Source organism: Hemicordylus capensis, chromosome 5, assembly GCF_027244095.1.
Source record: "Hemicordylus capensis ecotype Gifberg chromosome 5, rHemCap1.1.pri, whole genome shotgun sequence".
Classification (NCBI taxonomy): domain Eukaryota; kingdom Metazoa; phylum Chordata; class Lepidosauria; order Squamata; family Cordylidae; genus Hemicordylus; species Hemicordylus capensis.
This window is the reverse complement of record NC_069661.1, coordinates 27342229-27364458: the sequence shown is the minus strand read 5'-3', so window position 1 is coordinate 27364458 and position 22230 is coordinate 27342229. Positions and strand designations below refer to the sequence as shown.

Here is a 22230-nt window from a genome sequence, read left to right as displayed (position 1 = left end):
ACTTTAGGCATTCATTTTACTCAAATAACCTGTTTCTATATGCATTAGATACCAAGCTCTTTAAAGCAGCAGCAGCAGCTTCTTCTTCTTTTTCTTCTTATTCAGTATTTAAAGCATCACTCTTAGATGGAAGCTGAATGTACAATAGTAAATGTAAAAGTACCTTTTCACAGATGAAAACAGGCAATTCCTGTGGATCCAAAGGGGTATGGCCAGTCAGCCCAGGAGTTATAACTCTCACTAAAAACAGCTCCAATGGATCAGGGGTGTAGCAAGGTTGGAGTGGGCCCAGAGGCAAGATTTTAATATGCCCCTCCTCACTGAAGCTCAGCTCATTAAGTAAAGAAATCTTAAATGAGTCTGAATAGTGGTAACAAAATGCATAGTAAAATCTCTCTCTCTCTCTCTCTCTACCCTATGTGCCACAATAGAAGATCATCCTAAATTATTTTTAAAAAGGTTTTGTAAATTGTGGACGATGCAAGTCATTTAATCGTACTAGAGAAAGACATGCTGTTCTGGTAGCTCCTGGTCTTAACATTCACATCAGTTTCAGAGGATGAATACAACTGAAGGAAACCCAGGCGGGTGTGCGGCTGGGGGAGTCAAGTCATGTGAAATGCCTCTGGGGTTCCCCCCCAAGGCAGTGGGCCCCCAGACAACTGTCTCCCCTTGCCCTATAATAGTTACGGCCCTGAAATGGATCATTTGAGCAAGACAAGTTGCATTCCAAAGTGGAATAAAGAATTCCTCAAATGGTAGCAACCATGTGCTCTAAATATGAAATAATCTGTGCACACCAGTTTTCTAAAAGATCAGTTTTGTTAATTAAAAAATTATATCTCGCCTTTCATACCGATCATAAGAACACAGGAAGCTGGCTTATACAAACTCAGACCATCGACCATCCCAATATTGTTTACAATGACTGGCAGCAGCTTTCCAAGGTTTGAGGGAGGAGTCTTTCCCAGTCCCGTGTTGAGATGCCAGGGATTAATCCTGGGCCCTTCTACATGCAAAGCAGATGCTCTACCACTGACCTATGGTTGCATTCCCCAAGGTAGCTTGAAATTTTAAAAAAATCTGATACCATAAAAACTACAAAAGCTGTACTATAAAAACGTTACAGGAGATAAGAACAATGTTAACAGCATTGCTAATCCATAGTGGGGAATGTCAGTCTGATCAATACATCTCTAAGAGACATTGAAAAAGGGAGAGTGGTGACCACCTGACTTTTGGGTGGGGGAGGAGCCACCACAGAGAATGTCCTATCCCATATGGTCACCAGATTATCTGGTGATGGATCACATGTAGTGTATACCCTCTCTGTCAGACCTTTAGGCTGGGCAGATCCACAAGGGAAAAGATTATCCTTCAGATGCCTTGGCCCCAAATCATGTAGGGCTTTAAAGGCAATCACTAGCACCCTGAATCACAACTGGAAACATATCAGAAGTCAGTGCAGCCCATGTAGGACCAGTGTTATATGGTCTAAGTGTCTTGATCCAGTTAGGACTCTCTCTTGTAGGTGCATTGTGGGCCAGCTGAAGATTCCACAGGTCAGCTCAGTTCAAAGACAAACCACAGGGAACGGATGCATATTGCAATTGCTGAATATGTGAAAGCACACTAGGAGTGTGTGCAACATGAATGTATACACTGGTGCAGACATAACACCGCGCAGCTTAATAAAAAGTGCAGCCCGCAAAGAATGACTGCTTTTAGTTCACTGTGTTGAAATGAAATCTGAAACCTATATTTTTGTACTTTCATAGCATTTTCTCCTATGCCTTTGGTTTTAATTCTGCCTTTTCACAGTCTTTCCTGATCCTTACTATTGTGAAAGTTATATGGTAGTACTTGTGTATTACAAAATTGGCCTAGGACTGGCAATGACCACACCAACAAAGGGAGGAGAAGACAACAATTTTGAGGAGTACAAAAAGTGTCACAAAGAGAGAGCGAGAGAGAGAGCACAGACGTAATTTCATTGTGAGGCAGACATTCACTGCATGCATATATGCAAAACTTGCAACACAACCGAACAAACTCTTCCTTATAGAATGACATTTTAGTGATGCCTACCCATGAGACACATTAAACAATGATTGCCCACGAGGGCCTCACTACTTTGCTGGACACAAGAAATGAGCCAGTTGCATCTAAGCCATCAAAACACAGACGTCTGCTTTGCAGGTTAAATAAGGCTTCCAAGGAAAGTTAGGTCTAATGTTACCATAGTTGTGGTCAGGAAGTATGACACAGAACAAAACGTCCCACCACACCAGGAAACATGAAGTAATTTATGGAGTAAGCTGGCAAAGGTGTGTGAAATCATTTATTTGCTGCCCCATTTACCACCAGTAACAGAGCCTCACAATACTAAACGAGTGAATATTTGAGAAATAGAAACTCTCTGTTCCAAAAATACGCCTTTAGAGCTTACATGTGGTTTCCTCACTTAAGGGTGTTGCCAGTACCTCATTCAAAACTTCTGATTCCATTATAGTCATATTTCCCAGCTTGGAGTTAACGAAAAGGTTATACCTCTACAAATCAGGATAGGGCATGGTTCAGTGCCATGAGCCACATCAGAAATACAACAGGAGTCAGAAAGTCAAAACCCACCTGCATATTTTAGGTGTATTTCAATGTAATATGCTATATGACAATGTTACTAATGGTGGACATGACTTGCTTTTACAACATTCTTTTGTTGAAACTGCTATCTTCAGATATGACCCAGCCAAGAAAATAATGTGGCAAAGGAATTAGGCTTTTTTTAAAAAGCAGATAATTATTTAGAAACTTGGCACCTGTTTACCCCAACTCAGCATCACAATTAGGGACTAAAACGTATGTTCATAGTAATTAAATGTGAGACACATTGTTTCAACAAATTGCAACAAATACCTATGGAAAATATGGTACCTGCGTTTGCTCTGAAATGTATTGTGCAAATTTATATTACACAGAAGTAATAAAGTTCAAGTTTTCTTCTTTTAGCAGTTTTTAACATGTCACACACACGCACACACACACCAGATTTAAAATGAGATACTTTACATATTATCACTTTTTGTACAATAAAGGCATATTAGTTACACACTTGTTTCATGAGACTTGTGTGTCAGGTAGTACTTCTGTTCTAAGATATTGTCCTTTACTCAGTGCGCAAACTAAAAAAAAAAAGCACTTACAAAATTCTATGGTTCCCCCAGCTACTGTATCTGTTCTGATTGCAAGCACTGTGTTCAGTATAGTTCCTTCAGTGTCATGGGTAGCTGTTGGAAATCAGTAGTAAACACCACAACTCCTTTACTTGCCTATGCCATTTTGTGAAAGTATCCTTTTTAAATTTTTTAAATTTAATTCACTTTCTTTAGAGGGTGAGTAATCCCCAGTTATATCTTATACAATTCTAAACACAGGAGTATTCTATTCACATATCCTCTAACTGAAAACCATCAATTTCATGCAACCGTGCCCTCCCATTTTATGAAATATTTGCTTTTTAAAAAGCTGTGTGCTCACCTTCTCCAACACTGAAGGTGTGTCTTTCCCCTTGATTTTTTTGCTTTTAGGGTGGAGAACAGGAAGTAACTATTCTCCATGCAACAAGATCCCTCTGCCTTTCCATTAAGTGAGGACAGGATATTGTACTAGTAGTGGTTGGTTAGCACTAGTGCCAACAAAGCACTAAAAGAAATGTGTGAGCTTAAGCTGGGAAAAAACAAAGCACTGGATAGTAGTGTTTGTGTGCCAAAGAGAGATTAGAGGGATTTAATCCAAGACAATCCATAATATAAAATAAGTTACAAGGTTCAAATTAGGGTAGTGAAAGGAAGAAAAACACACGTGTCTTTTACTAGAACCTTTGCTACCACACTTTGACTACCTCAGATTCCTTTGCATCTCCAAAGAACTTGTTGATTTCCTTGATGGCCTTATGTTTTCCAAAGGAGGTGGTTTAATAATAGGAGTAATGAGAAGGGCATCCAAGAGCGCACGATAGGTACTATGATTGGAGAGTCTAGTGAGCATTTAAAGAGAACCTGTAAGTAAACCAATTACCACAATAACGCAAAAGTTAACTACACATGCTACAAACATAAGGAGGTTGATCTCAGCAATTGTTAAAGAAGTCATTAATAGAAACTGGCAAGTATATCTAAACCAGCATCTTAGGACTGGTTTTGATAACTATATGGGTTGATATAACCTGCTTCTAAAACTCACATAACCCCGAGCTAACGGATCCTGAGTTTGCATGTAATGTGTGTCCAATCCAAGGAGTGTCCAGAGCTACATACATCTCTATCATTCATGTTACTGTAGGTTATACTGGGTATATTCATAAGTGGAGTCTATTTTTCCCTGTGCTGCAGGTCCAAATATTTAATTCACTCAACAAAAAATGGAGAGTGGATTTTCTGGGGCTGAGACACAGATGTTCCAGAAGAGACTGCACAGGAATCTTTGTTGCTTTATAAAAGCATCAAAAGTTAGCTCTGGAAAAAACTAGCTATCCTCAGTTTCACATATTTGCAGATTAACAGATTTTTCCTGAACAGGTTCATCGATGTTCAAAGATTCCAAATGAAGGTCTACCTGGCCCGTATAGCGACAGCAGTGGACACAGCAGCAGCAGCACTACTCCTAGCTTGTAGAAATGCCACCTCAGGATGTAAAATAGAGGGGGTAGGAGGAACTCTGGGAAAACTTTTCAATGGATTTTCCAGCGGCACTTTCCTAGTGTTGAAGCTTTGGTCCAAATGAAGAGGAAAACAATAAAACTCAAGTTTTATTCAAGGGTGGGAGGAGAGGAAGAAAGAGAAAAAGTATTACGCAAAAGTCACACTTTATGCAAATAATTTCAATCATCATTTCAAAGTTTTGGGTCCAACCAGCACACAATTATATTAATAGTATCAATAGTTTCAATACACTTGAATATCTGTTCCTCAACAGGGAAAAATAACTCTACTCCTTAGATTTTGACTATGTACAGTTCTTCCTGGAATTGTTCATTTTGAGTCTAGACGTCACAGGAGCTGTGTTGCCTTCATATCCTGCTTCTGGGCTTCCTGAAGGCATCTGGTTGACCATTATAGATAACATGCTGGACAACATGGACTCTTCCTCTGATACCACAGTGCTTTTACATTCTGAAGCATTATATTCAGAAACAGATCCAGTTAATTCAATATGATTTACATCCAAATGAATATACTTAGGATTGCAACCTTAAAACATCTCACATTTGTCCTGCAAACTCAACCATGTCTGGTCTTAATAATGTTGCACTGCTATATTTAATATAAAGGGAGGAAGGTGTACAGCATTATATAATTTTAAAAAAGTATCCAATCTATTTGGCAGGTGAATTGCATGATTCCCCAATATCAGAGAGCAAAGACATTCAATATATGTGATGGGTGGAACAACAACTATTTACAAAGGTGCACCTCAGCCTGCACTGAGCCAGTCTGTAAGGGCCAACATGGTCTAACTGATTGCTTTAGCACTGGGAGATTGCTATGATTTACAAGACTGGATGCACAGATTTCCAGCTGCTCCTCCAAAAGAATATCATTGTGCCTTAAGAGATTTAGGGTTTTCACAGAGGACCAGAATAGTGACTTTTATTTATACACACACACACACACACACACACACACACCCTCTCAAATAAGTTACAGGACAAGGGGTAAAAACTTCAAGTGAGCATGGTGGTTTTCTATATGATAAACTATACATTCCAGAATATTTCATATCATATTAATCTGATAGTCTTCTATGGGCTTAGCAAGGAGTATTATGTTCCACATCCAGACAAAGAGCTTAAAGTAATGAATAACTCATTTCAGATGTTAAAAGTAGCTGCCCTCTCATAAAAACAGTAATAGAGGAAATATGCAAGAGCTTATTTTGAGCAACACTAGTATTAGGAAGTTGCTACACTGAATATATTTTTAAAGTTATTGGTCCTCCCAGGGAAAAAAAAATCAATAGGTGTGGCGAGGTCACTGTTATAGCTTAACATTAAGCTTCAAAGAGTTTCCTTATGACCAATTCACCTGGCTCAAAACATACTGCCATTGAAAAACTAACTCTACCCACATTTAGTGGTTTGTTTGTTTTTAAGTGTGTTTTTGTTGGAAAATGTTATCTACATGTTCTGACATCTGGAAAGCAAAGCATTTGCTTTTGGAATTTAAGCCTGATCGATAGCATTGCAACTGATACCTGCTTATCATAGTCTCGCACAAGTATCACACACATATGTAGGCTTTATTTTATTTTGTTCTATTCTTACTAGAGCTAGGATTTGTGTACCTTCCAGGAAGTGAGGCCACCGATATGGATTTTGCAGGCTGGACTGTCAACATAGGTTCCATTGGTGTAACTGGGAACACAAGTGGCTCAGACGTTTGAGTTGTCATTGACTTCATCTTAGGTGTGATCTTTTTATTATCAGCTTCATTTACCCATAACTTTGCAGCAGCTGGAACACTCAGTTGTAGAGAACCAGTTTTGATCTGACTGGACCTTAATTCAATATGAATTATGAGACATTAAATACACTGATATTACTATTCTTGATGATGCCTAATAAAGCAGAATAATGTTAAATTTTAAGTGTTAAATAAATAATAAATGTTGCCTAATAAAGCAGAAGTAATAGCACTGGGGAGATCTTTATTTTTTGCTTAAATACAGCTTGTCAGAGGACTTGTGTTATAGAGGAATCTAGAAAGTTTAGGTTTTTCAAGTGTTCTAAATTTTTCATCTTGCCGGGAAGTCTACTTTGGGTGGAGAAATGCAAATGCATTTTCACCCCTGGAGACTGTGTTCTTCCAGCTCAATACTGGCCAAAAATTCCAACCCCACCTTCACTTTTTGAAACCAGATGTTAACCATCATAATACAAGAACTTGACTGGTGGTTAGAAGGGAGCATAACACACTATAGTGAGTCAGGGTCACCTGAAACATTACAGTTCCCTTCTCAACTAGCCGTCTCTAAGTAGGAATATCAGAGTACACCCTGTAAAGGGCTTCCAGTGTGGTACAAGCATTTTGCCAACTAGCAAATGTACTGCTATTCAATCATTTTACATGCAGTGTCACGTCAACTGTCACAGAACACACTTTTTCCTATACAAAGACTGATGTCTGTGTGAAAGAAACCATAATGTAATGTAGTTGTGTCACTAAACACTGGATCTCTGTATAAGAACTAGCATTTTTATTCCAGTCTCCCCTGCAAAGCAACTGCAAACAGAGACCTACACTATGCTTCCAATAAAAATCTGTAGGTACTGCTGTTACTAAGTGCTGCTGCCATCTTGTGGACTAGACTGCAACATAAGCAATACCAACTAACTCCCACAAGAGACTCCAGAAGGAAGTCTCTTGAACTTGCCAAACTGAAGCACGTGAACTGCTAACAGTCAACTTTTGAACAGTGAAAAGGCTTGGTATCAGCCCCCAAATAGTTTAGGAGTTATTTTTGATGAACTCTTTTTAACTGAAGTCACAACAAAAGCAAAAAACTATTATCTGTAAATGGCACTTGCTTTCAGCAGAGCCTTAATCTTGCCCAGAGCCAAGATGGATCATATGTAAATAGGTACTAAAGAACATATCTGTCTCTTAAGTGCACTGAGTTTCTGGGAGGGGATAATATCCTCCCCCCTCTATCCTAACCCATTTTAGACAGAGTATGCTCAAAGTCCCAGAGACCCAGGTGCTCTGCTGGGAGGAATGAGGCTGGAGTATGGATAAGGTAGAGGAGACAGGAAGGAGGGTGGAAATGAGAGGAAGAGAGCGAGAGTAGGGATGTGAAACTGCAGCCCCCTAGGAGTTTTTGGCCTACAACTCCCATCATCCAATGCTACTAGCCATTGGAATTGGAGCTGATGGGAGTTGTAGGCCAACATCAGCTGGAGGGGGTGCAGTTTGACACCTTGAACTAGTGTTCTCAGCACTACTCAGACAAACCTGACAAACATTTTGACTGAGGTGATTCTAGTTTATGATGAGTTTTGAACAGAATGTGATCAATAAGTTTAAAAAACAAACTACCTCAGGTAAGTAGATGCTGTTTTGGACACAGTAGCTACCTGGCTGCTAAGACTTAAAACATGGACTGCAGCAGGTGGATGAGGTGCACACTTGGGTAAGGCTTCCAGTGGGTTGTTGAAAAAAAGTTTTCTGAAGAGTAAGAAAATTGTCAAGATACAGTCTAAGATTTCTAACGCCAGTCATTCTTTTAAAATCCCTCTCAATAATTAAATATATTTGGAGCATGGATAACACAAGTTGAAATTTACTCTTAATATGTATCTAAATTTTCAAGTATGCTTTCGTTTAAACTAGATCACACTAAGGGGGTTTTGACAAAAGAAAACTGCTACTCTGCTAAAGTAAACAAGGGTAACACTACCTCCAACCATGCTCTGCTTACGAATTTCCCCAGATATCTGTCTGGTCAGTGCTGGAAATGGAACTCCAGTCTATACGTACATTTGGTTTGATCTAGACCTAACCCTGATCTAGACTGCCTGTTTATATTGCCTGTCTTTTATATTGCAATACCTTTTCAAATATTCTTGGCAATCTTCTGGGGCCTTACGACATTCCAGTGAATGGAAAACTGGTGATAGGGTTTGCTAGTGTTATTACTGGTAGTTTGCATAGTTCAGTTCTTCCAAATGTGGATGTACCTTTACAGCATTAAATTCCCTTTCAGGATAACTTGGTGTTTCCATAGACATTTTGAAAAATCAATTTCAAGGGAGTACTTGGTTCCCAAAATATAGAGCATGCCTCCTGAAAGATTTGGAGAGCTGGTGAAAAAGTTCGCGTTTATCTCTAACTCCTCCTCCAAAGACCATAGTATGTGTTTTTAATTGGGCCAGAATGGAATATTCTGATCCATTCCAATTCAATAACTAGTAGTTATAGAGGTGTATTAATTGATATAGCTATTAATCAACAGTGTAACAACTGTTTCTTTGCTAGCCACCATGCAAAGCCCATAAAAAGAAGTGAACAGGGAAATACAACCTTCTGCAAGGGGTCATTGTCTCCCTACATTTCAGGCTCATACATATACTCACTTTTAGACATTAAAAATGTTAGGTTCCCAGCCTGGTTCCACTTACCAGACTTGGTAAATGCCCAGTATTCAACCTAGTCTTCCTGACTCAGGAATGCCATATTTGAGAACTTTTGGTCTGGCATTCTTGTTTTTGAGAAAGTAAAAACAGAACACAATGGAGCACATTCCGATAAGTAAACACAGTTGCTCCTGTTTAATTCTATTGGAAATATATAAGTGAAGCTGCTAATCCAACTGGGATAAAAAAATTTCAGTGACAGAAAGATAAATGTGGTGAATGAAGAGCTTTCAAAATTATAATAAAGCAAGCATGAGGCAGTAATTTACCTCCTGTGAGATGAAGCAGAGAGATCAGGTCCAGAAAGTCTGGCAGATGAAATAGTGACAAGAAGAGTTGGATCTGTTATCGTGGAACTAGCTGAAGTAGCTTCTGCCCTGATAGATGGCAGTTTGTTTCAATTCCATTTCCAGAGTCAGAGAGAAAGTCATGTTTACAAAAAAAATTACTATCTGCACCCAAATGTGATTCAGCAGAAATTACATTTGTTCACAAAATTAACAACTCTTTGGATGGACAGCAAGATTAGTGCAAGAGTGGCCAGTCTTTCACCATGCCAGAGCAGTACCATTGCAAAACACAGTCTGGCTGCTGCATCTTGTAGATTGGCCCACTCTACCAGTTCAGGGGAGACCATATGCCATTTGGCCACTCCAGAGACGTAACTATAGGGGGGGCAGGGGGGGCACGTGCCCCAGGCGCCATCTTTTCTGGTCACGTGGGGGGCGCCGCCATGACCAAATTTTTTAATTTTTTTAAAAAAATTTGGTTAATACAAATGTTTCCTGCTCAGTGCAGCAGCGCTGCAGCAGTCAAGGGAGCGCGTCGGTGCCCCCTTCCCCACAAGCAGTCCCTTCCGCGCCGCCTGCGGCCCCCCCCCCATTGCTTTGCTGGCGCCTGGCGGCCAGTCAGTGGCCTGGCTTGGCGGCGGTGGCGGGCACTTGTGAGGAAAAACCTAAGTATAATGTAGTATGTTGGGGGGGGCGGGGGGCATGGTGGGGGGGGGCGCCATTTCAGTGTTTGCCCCGGGCGCCGTTTTCCCTAGTTATGCCTCTGGGCCACTCCCTTCCCAGTACTTGTCTCCACAGGGGTCATAGCACCTTGTCATCAATGTATAGAACCTGGATTTGCTCATTTGCTCTTCCCCTCACTGTCCCTTTCTCCTTGTGTATTAATTTGTAAGCCTAAGGGACAGACCTGTGTCATATTTTTAATATACTGTACGGCACCTACAAAATAACCATCATAACTAAGTTCTACCCCTTAGTTTGAAGGTGCCTTTGAAACAATTTTAGTACCAATGGCACAGCAATCAGAGTGAATCATAGCCCACTACAGAAATCACTTTAACACACACACACCAATTAAACACACATTCCTAAGATATATTTCAGGGGACAAAAATTATGCAGCTTCACATTGGTGCTAAATCTGCTTTGTTTTAAATAAATTGCTTAAAGATAAAATGGAGTCTTCTACAACCAACCTTCCTACCAGTCAGTAGCTTCCCATGCACAGAACTACTCTCACATGAGGGCTGTGTCCAGGAAGAGACTGGACTGGGCTTAATCCTTTTCTACAATAAAAAGAAAACCAATCACAATCCCATCTCATGGTCCAACAATAAGCAGTAGTACTAGATGGTGCAAGTTATGACACAAGTAACACCTTACCCAATGTGAAGCAATTGAAATTAAACTACTTAAGAATGGTTTGTAATACTTTAAAGTAAGTTGTGATAAATATGTTCTTTGAAATAATTAGTTTCCATAATAAGGTTTAGTCATGCTTGTGAGCCATTAATCGATGGAACAAGAATCAGACCTCTGAGCTGATAATAATGATGGCTGTTCCGACACATCAGGTATCACACAAGTTTGAGTAGCTACTGAATGGGAATGCTGGGCCTCCAATCCATTAGTGAGATCTGTAGATATGCTTTATAGATACAGAACAGACACAGTTTATACTACTAGGCTACATTCTGAGGCTAAACAACATTTATGCTTATATTCTCAAAGAGACAAGAAGTTGCTAATCTGAAGTCCCTAGGAAATACCCACATAGGTGTGTTCAAAACTGCAGTAATAAGTTTAGCTGTTTGAATTAAATAAGATGACTGGTTTTTATTTTTATTTTTAAAGAGCTTTAGGTCAGAAAGATGAATTCTGAGCACACAAAAAACTGATTACCTACAAAGACACAAATGCTTATTTCTATTAGCATATTTTAACATTCAAGGGCTCTGAAACCACCAGCGATAATGGTGAAGTTGCAACAATGGAAGCAATTAATATTCATATATGGTTAAATGATAAGATTTTTGCCCCTTGTATTCATATATGGTATATTAAATCAACTTTCCTTTTCAAATTATAGCTCTCCTTTTAACAGCTAGCCAAAGATTCCTGTTCAGTTATCTAGAAGTCCAAGTCCAGTACACCTATAGTTTCCCATTCAAACTTTCTCCTACATTTATTTATTATTTTATTTATTACACTTCTATACCGCCCTATCCAAAGGCTCTGGGCGGTGCACAACAAGCCATTAAAAATTACTACTAACTTGAGTTTACACATTATTACAGGGGCCACAAAAATGCCACTATGTTTCTGCAGCCTGATCTTACTATTTAAATCAACAGGCTTGCTTGCTTATTCATTCGTTCATTCATTCATTCATTCATTTAAATAAAGCTGCACTGGTTGCCTGCTCGCTTCTGGGTCCAATTCAAAGTGCTGGTTCTCACCTATAAAACCCTTATGGGCTTAGCACCTGTATATCTCTGGGACTGCCTCTCTTGGCCAATTGTATCCTAACCTGTGAGGTCTTCTCAGCTGGCCCTCCTTAGTGTCCCAGGCCCTGGTGTAGTGCATGGTGCCTGGGCCCATAGGATGACCTTCTCAATGGCCGCCCCTCTTCTTTGGAACACTCTCCCCCCCAGATTCATTCAGCCCCTTCCCTGGCTGCTTTTAAGGCCCTTCTTAAGACCCACCTGTTTAGCCAGGCATTTGCCCTTTAATAATAACAACAACAACAACAACAACAACAACAACAACAACAACAACAACAACAACAACATCCAGTAAAATCAACCATCTGCTGTACATGGATGATCTGAAGTTGTATGGAAAGTCCCAGTCAGAAATCGAATCACTGCTAAACACGGTCCGTATATTCAGTAGCGATATAGCAATGGAGTTTGGACTAGACAAGTGTGCTGCATTAATAATGAACAGAGGGAAAATAACAAAAACAGAAGGAACAGAACTGCCCAATGGAAGCAAGATCAAGAACCTGGAAGAGAAAGCACCTTACAAATACTTGGGCATTCTCCAGGCTGATAACATCGCACACACTGAAGTTAAAAGAAAAATTGGAAGTGAATACATCAGGAGAGTCAGAAAAATCCTCAAGTCCAAACTCAATGGCGGGAACATCATACAAGCCATAAACACCTGGGCTATACCTGTTATTAGATACACTGCTGGAATAATAGACTGGACCCAGGCAGAGCTAGAGACGCTAGATCGTAAGACCAGGAAAATCATGACCATCAATCATGCTCTACCTCCCTCGCAGCTCAGGTGGAAGAGGAATGCTGCAAGTCCATCAAACAGTAGAGGAGGAGAAAAGAGGCCTTGAAGAATATATAAGGGACAGTGAAGAAGATGCACTTCAAATGGTCAAGAACGCGAAACTATTCAACACCAATGAAACAAAACAGGCCTGCAAGAAAGAACAAGTCAAGAACCGAGCAGAAAAATGGAGAAATAAACCCCTGCATGGTCAATATTTACACAATATAAGTGGAAAATCAGACATCACCAAGACATGGCAATGGCTTAAGAATGGCAACTTGAAGAAAGAAACAGAGGGTTTAATACTGGCTGCACAAGAACAGGCACTAAGAACAAATGCAATAAGAGCAAAAGTAGAAAAATCCACAACAAACAGCAAGTGCCGCCTTTGTAAAGAAGCAGATGAAACAGTGGACCACCTGATCAGCTGTTGTAAGAAGATCGCACAGACTGACTACAAACAAAGGCATGACAAGGTAGCAGGGATGATACACTGGAACATCTGCAAAAAATACAAGCTACCTGTAGCCAAAAATGGGTGGGACCATAAAATTGAAAAAGTTGAAGAAAATGAAGATGTAAAAATATTATGGGACTTCCGACTACAAACAGACAAACATCTGCCACACAATACACCAGATATCACTGTAGTTGAGAAGAAAGAAAAACAAGTCAAAATCATCGACATAGCAATACCAGGGGATAGCAGAATAGAAGAAAAAGAAATAGAAAAAAATCACCAAATACAAAGATCTACAAATTGAAATGGAAAGGCTGTGGCAGAAAAAGACCAAAATAATCCCAGTGGTAATTGGCGCCCTGGGTGCAGTTCCAAAAGACCTTGAAGAGCACCTCAACACCACAGGGGCCACAGAAATCACCATCAGCCAATTACAAAAAGCAGCTTTACTGGGAACAGCCTATATTCTGCGACGACAGTATCTATAAACATTGACAATAAAATTCTGGCATCCCAGGTCCTTGGGAAGGACTCGATGTCTGGATAAAACAAACCAGTCAATAACACCTGTCTGACTGTGTAAACAAGAAATAATAATAATAATAATAATAAATTGTTATTGGTATTGTTTACCGCCTACAGTCTTTGGAGGAGGCGAATCCAAATGAGAGGTAACAAAGGCATGAGTTACTGTTGCCAGGGCCGGCTGGTTGAGAAAAGGCTGTAACTGGCAAACCAGCCGAAGCTGGTCAAAGGCACCCCTGGCCATGGCCTCTACCTGCTTTTCAAGAAGGAGCTGCAAGTCCAGAAGGACCCCCAGATCACAAACCATCTCTCTCAAAGGAAGTGCAACCCCATCAAGAGATAAACTCACACATAGCAATTGGCCAGATCACAAACTGAACAAGAGCAACTCGGTCTTGGAGGGATTAAGCCTGAGCTTGTTTTGGTGCACCCAGCTCTTGACAGCCTCCAGGCACTGAGCCAGCACATGGACGGCATCACCTGTTTGTTCAGGGATAGAGATATAAAGCCGAGTATCATCAGCATATTGATGAAAACTTACCCCAAACCAATGGATGACCAGGCCCAGTGACTTTATGTAGATGTTAAAAAGAATGGGAGTAAGGACCAAACCCTGTGGAACCCCACAAGAAAGGGACCAAGGCATAGAACACTCACCCCCAATCAACACCAACTGGACTCGCCCACTAACATAGGACCGGAACAACTGAAGAACTGTGCCCCCAAGGCCAGTCCACTTAAGCATTCCAAAATGATATAGCATGGTTGATGGTATCGAAGGCTGCTGAGAGATCAAGGAGAACCAAGAGAGGTGCGCTTCCCACATCAAGGTTAGGATACAGGTCATCCATCAGAGCGACCAATGTCAGTGCTGTGCTGCGGCCTAAAACCTGACTGGAAAGGGTTCTGAAAATCATTTTCCTCCAGGACTCTCATCAACTGAGCACAAACCACCTTCTCCAAAATCTTACCAAGAAAAGGAAGATTGGAAATCGGACGATAGTTATCCAGATTATCAGGGTCGAGAGAAGTCTCCTCCAGAAGAGGGTAGACCACCACCTCTTTTAGGGCAGATGAAACAATCCCCTCCTGAAGAGAGGAATTAACCATCTCCCAAAGCCAGGAGGGAACATTCCCCCTCGCAGCCCCAACAAGCCAGGAGTGTTAAGTGTCCAGGCTAGAGGTCGCTGTGCCCACGTTGGCGAGAATCATGTCCGCATCATCAACCTCAACAAGTTCAATGGTATCCCAGATAGAGGCTGGGTCTTGTGATACTATTACCTCAATGGATACTGAGCAATTGGAATCCAACTCCGACCGAAGGTGAGCAACCTTATCAGCGAAAAGCCTAGCAAACATGTCACAGCAGCCAGATGGAAGACCACCAGAATCAACCCTTCCAAGCAAAGAACTGGGGTGATTCCAAAAAGGGCCACCAGAAAGGAATCCACTGACGCAATAAGCATGGAGAAATGGGTAGATTTAGCCATCCTTTTCACCACTATATACTCCCGAACAAGGGCAAGCAACCGTGCTCGGTCTGCTTCTGTCTTAGTATTCCTCCAGCGGCGCTCTAGGTTTTCAAGGGCTTATGCCCATCTAACTCTGTATTTCAGTTTTACAGCTGAAAATTAGCTTCCTTTTCAGTGTCTTGATGAAGTATTGTATCTATATGTATAGAGAATAAAATGTCTTTATAATCTATACATTGTCATTTCTTGTATCTATTAAACATTTCTTAGTGTTGGGGACTAACAGTGCAATAATCTTCTATACCAGGCAAGCACACCATATGGCCCACAAGCAAACCACTGCCCTTCCCTGTGTATTTGTGTTCCCAACTCGAAATCCTTATTGTTTTTGGCCCTTTGGCATATCCAAGGACAAACAACTCAAGCCCATCTAAAGTGGGAATGGAGATGCAATACATCTCCCTGAATTCAGAAGTGCTTGGTGAATGACATGCCAGTTTTTCCAGTTTGTTACAGGCAGTCTACATTGCACAGCCCACCTGTGTCTGAGATTCCTTCGCTGGGAGTGTAAAAGACTTATGGTCTTTTATGTTTGGTTTGGGCCCGGGGTATTTGAGGGACCGCCTGCTCCCAAGGGTTGCTGCCCGCTTGACAAGGACATCTGAGCGGGCCCTGCTCCGGGTGCCGACAATGAGAGAGGCCCGGCTGTCGTGCACTCGGAACAGGGCCTTCTCTGTTGCTGCCCCCAGACTCTGGAATGCTCTCCCAGTGGCCATTCGTTCCTCAGACTCCATCACGGCTTTTAGAAAGCTTGTAAAGACTTGGCTTTTTACCCAGGCTTTTACATAATCGTTTTTACTGCTGCTGTGGGTGTTTTTATCTGTTGTATTGTTTTATGCCTGTTTTTATATTTTTTTATACTTTTAGCATGATGTTTTTATTGTGTTTTTATTGTATGTTTTTATTTTATTTTATTGTATGTTGTAAACCGCCTTGGGGTTATTTTTTAATGAAAGGCGGTATAAAAATGCAAAAATAAATAAAATAAATAAATGTTGCCCCTGGACTTGGTGAGGGCAGAGAACAGAGAAGGCAATGAAAGGAAACAACAAAAATTAAAACCAAAGGAAGAAATGGGAGAAGAGAATAGGAGGGGAACCCTGCGGGGTGGGGAAAGAAAGAGGAGGCTACTTGAAAGGTAAACTGCAGAAAACAATCAGCTGGCAAAAAGGGGAATAACACTGCCCTGAAGGATAAAACAGCATGTTGTAATAAAATGGTCTGGTACCCCATCAGCAGGGGAAAAAACCAAATAAAGCTTGCAACAGACTAGTATTTCTAGCTCAAAAGCTATATGTAATTGATTGATAACAGCCGAGACAGAAACAGAATCTGGCAGCTATTAAGAACTTCCAAGTTTTCAAGCAGAAGGGGTGATTGCATCCAGGTAAACTGAATGCTCGTGCCAGGAAAAAGTTTCTGTTCTTGGACTACAAAAAAACCGATGAGAGAGTTATGAGCTTGGAAGCAACTGAGTGGCTTTCTCTTTCTTCAAAGAAGCCTAAATTGTGGCAAATGTGGAGCCTAGTGGAGGCCAGCATGCACCATTGTCTAATGCGATATAGATTTCAAGTGCACTTAGAATTTGCATTTTGATGCTGTGGCTGCAGCTTAAAGGGGGATAGTTGAGAAACGTGGGTAAAGAGAGGAGTACTACGTGCAGACATGTACAGAGAGCAGGCATGTGCTAGAGAGAGCAGACAGAAAAGGAAGGGGAATCAGCAGCGAGAGAGAGACCTGTAGCAGATCAGAGAGAAATAGTTATGGCAGGGCTGCACAACTTTCGCAGCTTGTAGTCCAACAAGCTGCTGCTGTTGGACTACAAGTCTCATCATCCCTATTCGCCACTGTGGCTGGGGATTATGAGAGCTGTAGTCCAACAACAGCTGGTAAGCCAAAGTTGAGGAGTTTTCTCTCTGTACCCATAAGCTATAGTACACAGAGAGAAAAAGGCAATTAACAAAAAATGAAATAAACAGAAACAACTGTTTCTGTTACAATGACTGTTTCTGTTACAATGGTTTTAAAAAAATGCTTTCCTGTAACATAGTAACATGGCCTTCTCGATTTAGCAATAATGTGAAAGTGGTCCACAAGGTGATGTGTGTTGTACATAATGTTCAGTTCACAACACAACATAACTGTGATTCAGTTATGTTCAACAAACTGCAAATATAGAAATGGCCACCAGACGGCTCTCACATACAGCTCCAATTGAGAATAGATGCTAGCATTTTTCATGTAAAGATTAGGTTCAATACTGTAGGAGACAAATATATAATTTTAATTCATTTTCCCAATTATTTAAAGTGATGTGACAAATTGAGAACAATTCGTTCAGAACAATTTGGTTCTTGTGCTGTACAGCTCCTATTCATTTCAATCGGCCTTCAGTGGAAAATGTGTTTTGGTGGATGGTATCTATTCACTGTTCAAGCGGCTACTGATTTTTAACACCCAATTGTCTCAGAGCAGCTTATATATAGGGAGACGTGTGAAGATTTTCAGTACTTCTCTTTAACTCCTGAAGGTGAACAATAACATCTTCTTCCAACTTCTGCATTTTTATGCAGGGATAAGTGTAAAAGTTTCATTTCAGGCATTACAGAAAAGCTGAGAAACCCAAGCACAAAAGGCTGGCCTGTCATCACCCTCCTCCTCCAAAATCCTGAAGCCAATTTCAGAAGACATCTAGAACAGTGTACTGTATTCCTCTGATTGTGAAGCAAGTTAGTGAAAACAGACACTACTATAACACTAAAAGTTAAATTAAGGCTATGATGACAAATACAAGCTTCATACACAACTTTCAGCACAAATCCAAAATAGAGGTAAAAGTTCAGAGAAACGTATTTTACAACATCTGCAAAATTGGGGGAAAATACTATACAATGTTCTTTAATTTAAAAAAATCATAACAAGCAGTGAACAAAAGCCATAATCATCTTATATAATTACATTTAAATCACTAATTTAGCAAAGCAAAAAAACAAACAAAAAACCAGAATACACAATTGTATTTTTGAACATTTAACTTACTTATAATAGACCAATGTTTAAATTGCAGTGTGCATGCATTAAAGATAGTGTGAAGTTTTATTACAGTGTGGCAATTCAAGTTATTTTAAAAATGAGGTAAGAGTTATTCGTTAAAAAATCCAATATAAACGTGTTCATTCAAATCAAAGAACAGTTGTGTGCACAAGATTTAAACTGAATTTGATTGCAAATAATCAAAATGTTTGTTATAAGGAGAATGAACTGTGTTTTTATTTATTCTGCTGTGTAATGAGAAAGCACTAGCTCATCTTATTAGTTCCGCTTCTATTAGTTTCTATTTTTCTGCACACGTGGCTATTAATGTTGAACAACTGAACAATTACCTCAGCTCTCCATTTTCTGTTTGACATTCCCTAGAGATAACAAATAGTGAGCTGCAAATATCATTACAGACTATACTATGGAAACATGTATTCCCAGAAATAAAATAACACTGAAGAAAACTTTGAAACCAGGAACACTTCAACTCAAGACTCTTTTCGTCTGCAAAAAGTAGAAATTTAAATAAAATATTTTTCTTGGAGTAATTTGTCTGCAAGAGGTAGGATACAATTAAATTTTTCTTTTAAAAACATGACTGCAAGGAAAAGATGCAAAAATCAAATATCTAAATCAAATTTGCTAAAACAGGTAATTATTTCTTTTTTTACATAAAGCTGCATACATATCTTTACAGTACTATCAACTGTGTGTGTGTGTGTGTGTGTGTTTAAGATCTATATACATGAGTCCAAAGCCATCAAAGAAAAAGGCATGGGGATAAAGTAACTTAAAAGGTAAAATTTATTAAATACTCTTCAATCTTCACAAAGCATAAATTAATGAATACGCGGTTGCTATAATACATTATATTACAGAGTAATATGCATCACTGAAATTTTTATTAAGGTCAAAACATTCACCCGGCAATAAACAAACTGCCCCGTGTTCACTATCTCAAATTATTTTCATTTGTTGTTTTTACATAGCCATGTCCTGATGTTATTTCCCCTTGGGTGTATCCCCAGGGAGAGACTGGAAACTACCTCTCAGGTAACACAGTGACATTTTCGCTCAGGTAAAGCAGAGTTGAATTGTGCTAATACTGCTAAAATTCCTTTACTGGAACCCCCCAAAAGCTGCCTCTTCCTCTACTGCTTTTAAAACATTTACATCCCGCGCTCTAGAATATCTCCACCGGGTTTCTACGAATTCAAATAAAGCCATATAGGAAAAGTAAATTGGCTTTTAAATGAATGTTTACTGTCCCTTTTTTCAAGCTCAGCATTTCTGCAATCTATGTCTTTCTTTGCATTCCAGCAATACACAAGAATTTACTTTCTCCAACTAAGAGCCACTCCCCTGGGAAGAAAAAGGAACCTAATAGTTCTTCAAGGCATTTATGAATACTCTAGCACTGATTGTCTAATTAGATACTGAATTAAAACGGAACATCTTCATCTCATTCTTTACATATCAGTAGGAAATTGTTAGAAAAAGAATAGAAAAGGCTAGGTTTCCTCTTGTAGCTAAAGCTAATATATTTGTTTGCAAAGCTTTTGGAAGAGAAAGAGGAAGAAAGGGGTGTGCACTTTGTTTTTTGCAACTTGGCAAGTCACTGGACGTTAAGGACACGTGCTGAGACTCCATGGTGCCAGTCACGTAATTTTGTATATCTGGGGCCTATGATGTGGAGGGGAACCTTTTCCCTGCAGAAAGAAGGGATAGAAAAGATAGATAAGAAAGGAAAGACGTTTGCATCTCAATCCATTACATGCACAAACCGAGACATGCAAAATGCACACACTAATTGCAACTGTGTGTGTTTAGCCTACTGTTATACTCCAATGAAGACTTGGTATGAAAACTTGGTTAAACTTTGAAGAGTCCAGCGATCCAGCAGAATAGATTCACAAGGATTCAATTAAAAACAAAGATATCTGAATATCTGTAGTAACCTTCCTCCCAACAAGGCTGCCCTCCCAAAACCCTATCTCCTGCTAACTGGGCAAAGAGGCCAGTTAGTTTTTAATGGGGTGATTCCCTTTATTTAGCTTTTAACCCGTTTTTAACATGGTGATTCTCTTTATTTAGCAGGGGGAGAGTAACTGGCCCTATCCACCCCAGCACAGTACCTCCAGTGACTGTTGCTGGTGTCTATCTTATGTTTCTTTTTAGATTGTGAGCCCTGTGTGGACAGGGATCCATCTTATTCATTTATTCATTATTTCTCTATGTAAACTGCTTTGGAAACTTTTGTTCAAAAGCGGTATATAAATATTTGTTGTTTCTGTTGTTTCTGTTAAGAAGAAAGGTGGACAGCATCATTATTACTAAAATATTTATACGCTACTTTTCAACAGAAAAGGTCTTGACATAATAGCGTAGATTTGGAAGATGGTCCACCCTCAAAAGTATGAAGCACATGAAATACATCAAATACACCAAGAAACTATAATATCATAATCCACAAGACAGGAAGACAAGCAGTATATGAATGGTGCAAGACAAATGGAAAAACCAGACCACATCTTTGTCCCATAAATAGTTCTGCTTTTACACTTTTCCTTCCCTTGGTTTTTTATTCTTCTTCTCTTTACACAATAATCCTCTTACTCATATTTGTTCCTACCCCAGCATTACAAAGATCTTTACTTATTTATCGTATTTTTATACCGCCTGATATTTAAATCTCTAGAAGGAATACTATGGCCCGTTTCTACGAACATCCTTGTTTTTCCCAAGAGAGCTACATTCAGCTTTGTGAAACACACTTTCCTTTTTAGAAACAGGAAGTTTCTAGACCTTATAGTTGAGAAGATATCCTAGAACATACATGGACAACACCTTGAAAAAAATCACAGAAGAGGGCTGAAAATTTTCAGTGGTTGAGGGCAAGGTTTTTGTATGCTTGCCCTTCCCATGACTAGCTAAACAACAATTATGCAAAGTAAAATTATGCATTTACTTAAATTGCACACTTTTTAATATAATCAAAGAATTTAGTTGTCTTGGTGAATTGGTGTGTTTTAGTTTCAACACCACACAGATATCCATATAGTTGCGAAACATTGTTCATAAACATTTCTGCTATCAATCCAGCACAAATGTTATTGTCATATCAGTAGAGCATCATCCTATGTGATCTAGCGCTAGATCAATATCAAATTCAAGTACTTATATTCTGGATTTCCACTGATCATATAATAAAATCTGTTCTGTTACAATCTAGCAATGAGTAGACTCATCACATCCAGTTCAGAACTGGATCATAAGACAAAAGTTTAGATAATATTGGTGGGATGTCCAAATCCCATTCCATTGGTGGGATGACCCTTTAAAAGTATGGGTGTGCACGGAAACGGTCCAGACTGTTCGGTTCGAATTCGAACTGATCCGCTAGTATGAACCGCCGGCCAGCAGTCCGGTCCATTTGGTTAAACTGATTCAACAGCTATGCTTGTAAGTGGGGATCTGGTGAATCTTACAGGCAAAGGGGTGGGAAAACCCTTTACAAGTGTTCTAAAGGTGGTTGCAGGCACCATGAGGGGGTACCTTATCGGCTCTGTTCCCCGGGGGATGTCCGCTAACAACAACAAAACTAGTAAGGTACCCTCTCGCCACCTGCCTCTCGGCCACCCTTAGAGCACTTTTAAAGGGTTCCACCACCCCTTTGCTTGTAAAGGGGAATCTTCACCCAACCAGTCCGTATCCGAGCAGCCTTGGACTAGGCACCTTTTTTTTAGGCAGTCTGGTTTGAGTTTGAACTGGTCAGACCAGTTCTGCACCCCTATTTAAAATGGCACACGTGCACACATGACCAATTTGGGATCAGTGAGGACATTCTACTTTGGCATATTCAAAATGATATCATTAGGAATGCAAGAGGATTGGAGGCCTCCC

The 22230-nt window shown here is 39.9% G+C and overlaps 1 protein-coding gene across 20 annotated transcripts in view; it reads right to left on the bottom strand.

The window, feature by feature from the left end:
• Positions 1-22230, bottom strand: part of PDLIM5 (PDZ and LIM domain 5) — a 196140-nt gene that overhangs the window by 54387 nt on the left and 119523 nt on the right. For 12 of the 20 annotated variants that reach the window (XM_053257569.1, XM_053257578.1, XM_053257572.1 and 9 more), the window contains 7 exons: positions 18672-18701; positions 11015-11128; positions 9460-9567; positions 8094-8222; positions 6343-6555; positions 4615-4767; positions 3902-4036 (listed from right to left, as the gene is read on the bottom strand). The exons of 3 other annotated variants lie outside the window; for them this stretch is intronic. In XM_053257569.1, coding sequence (XP_053113544.1) covers positions 3902-4036; positions 4615-4767; positions 6343-6555; positions 8094-8222; positions 9460-9567; positions 11015-11128; positions 18672-18701 — 882 coding nt within the window. Of the gene's footprint in view, positions 1-3901; positions 4059-4614; positions 4800-6322; positions 6556-8093; positions 8223-9459; positions 9568-11014; positions 11129-18671; positions 18702-19113; positions 20037-22230 lie in introns of those variants that run through there. 5 more of the 20 variants (XM_053257585.1, XM_053257586.1, XM_053257587.1 and 2 more) reach the window with 3 other exon arrangements.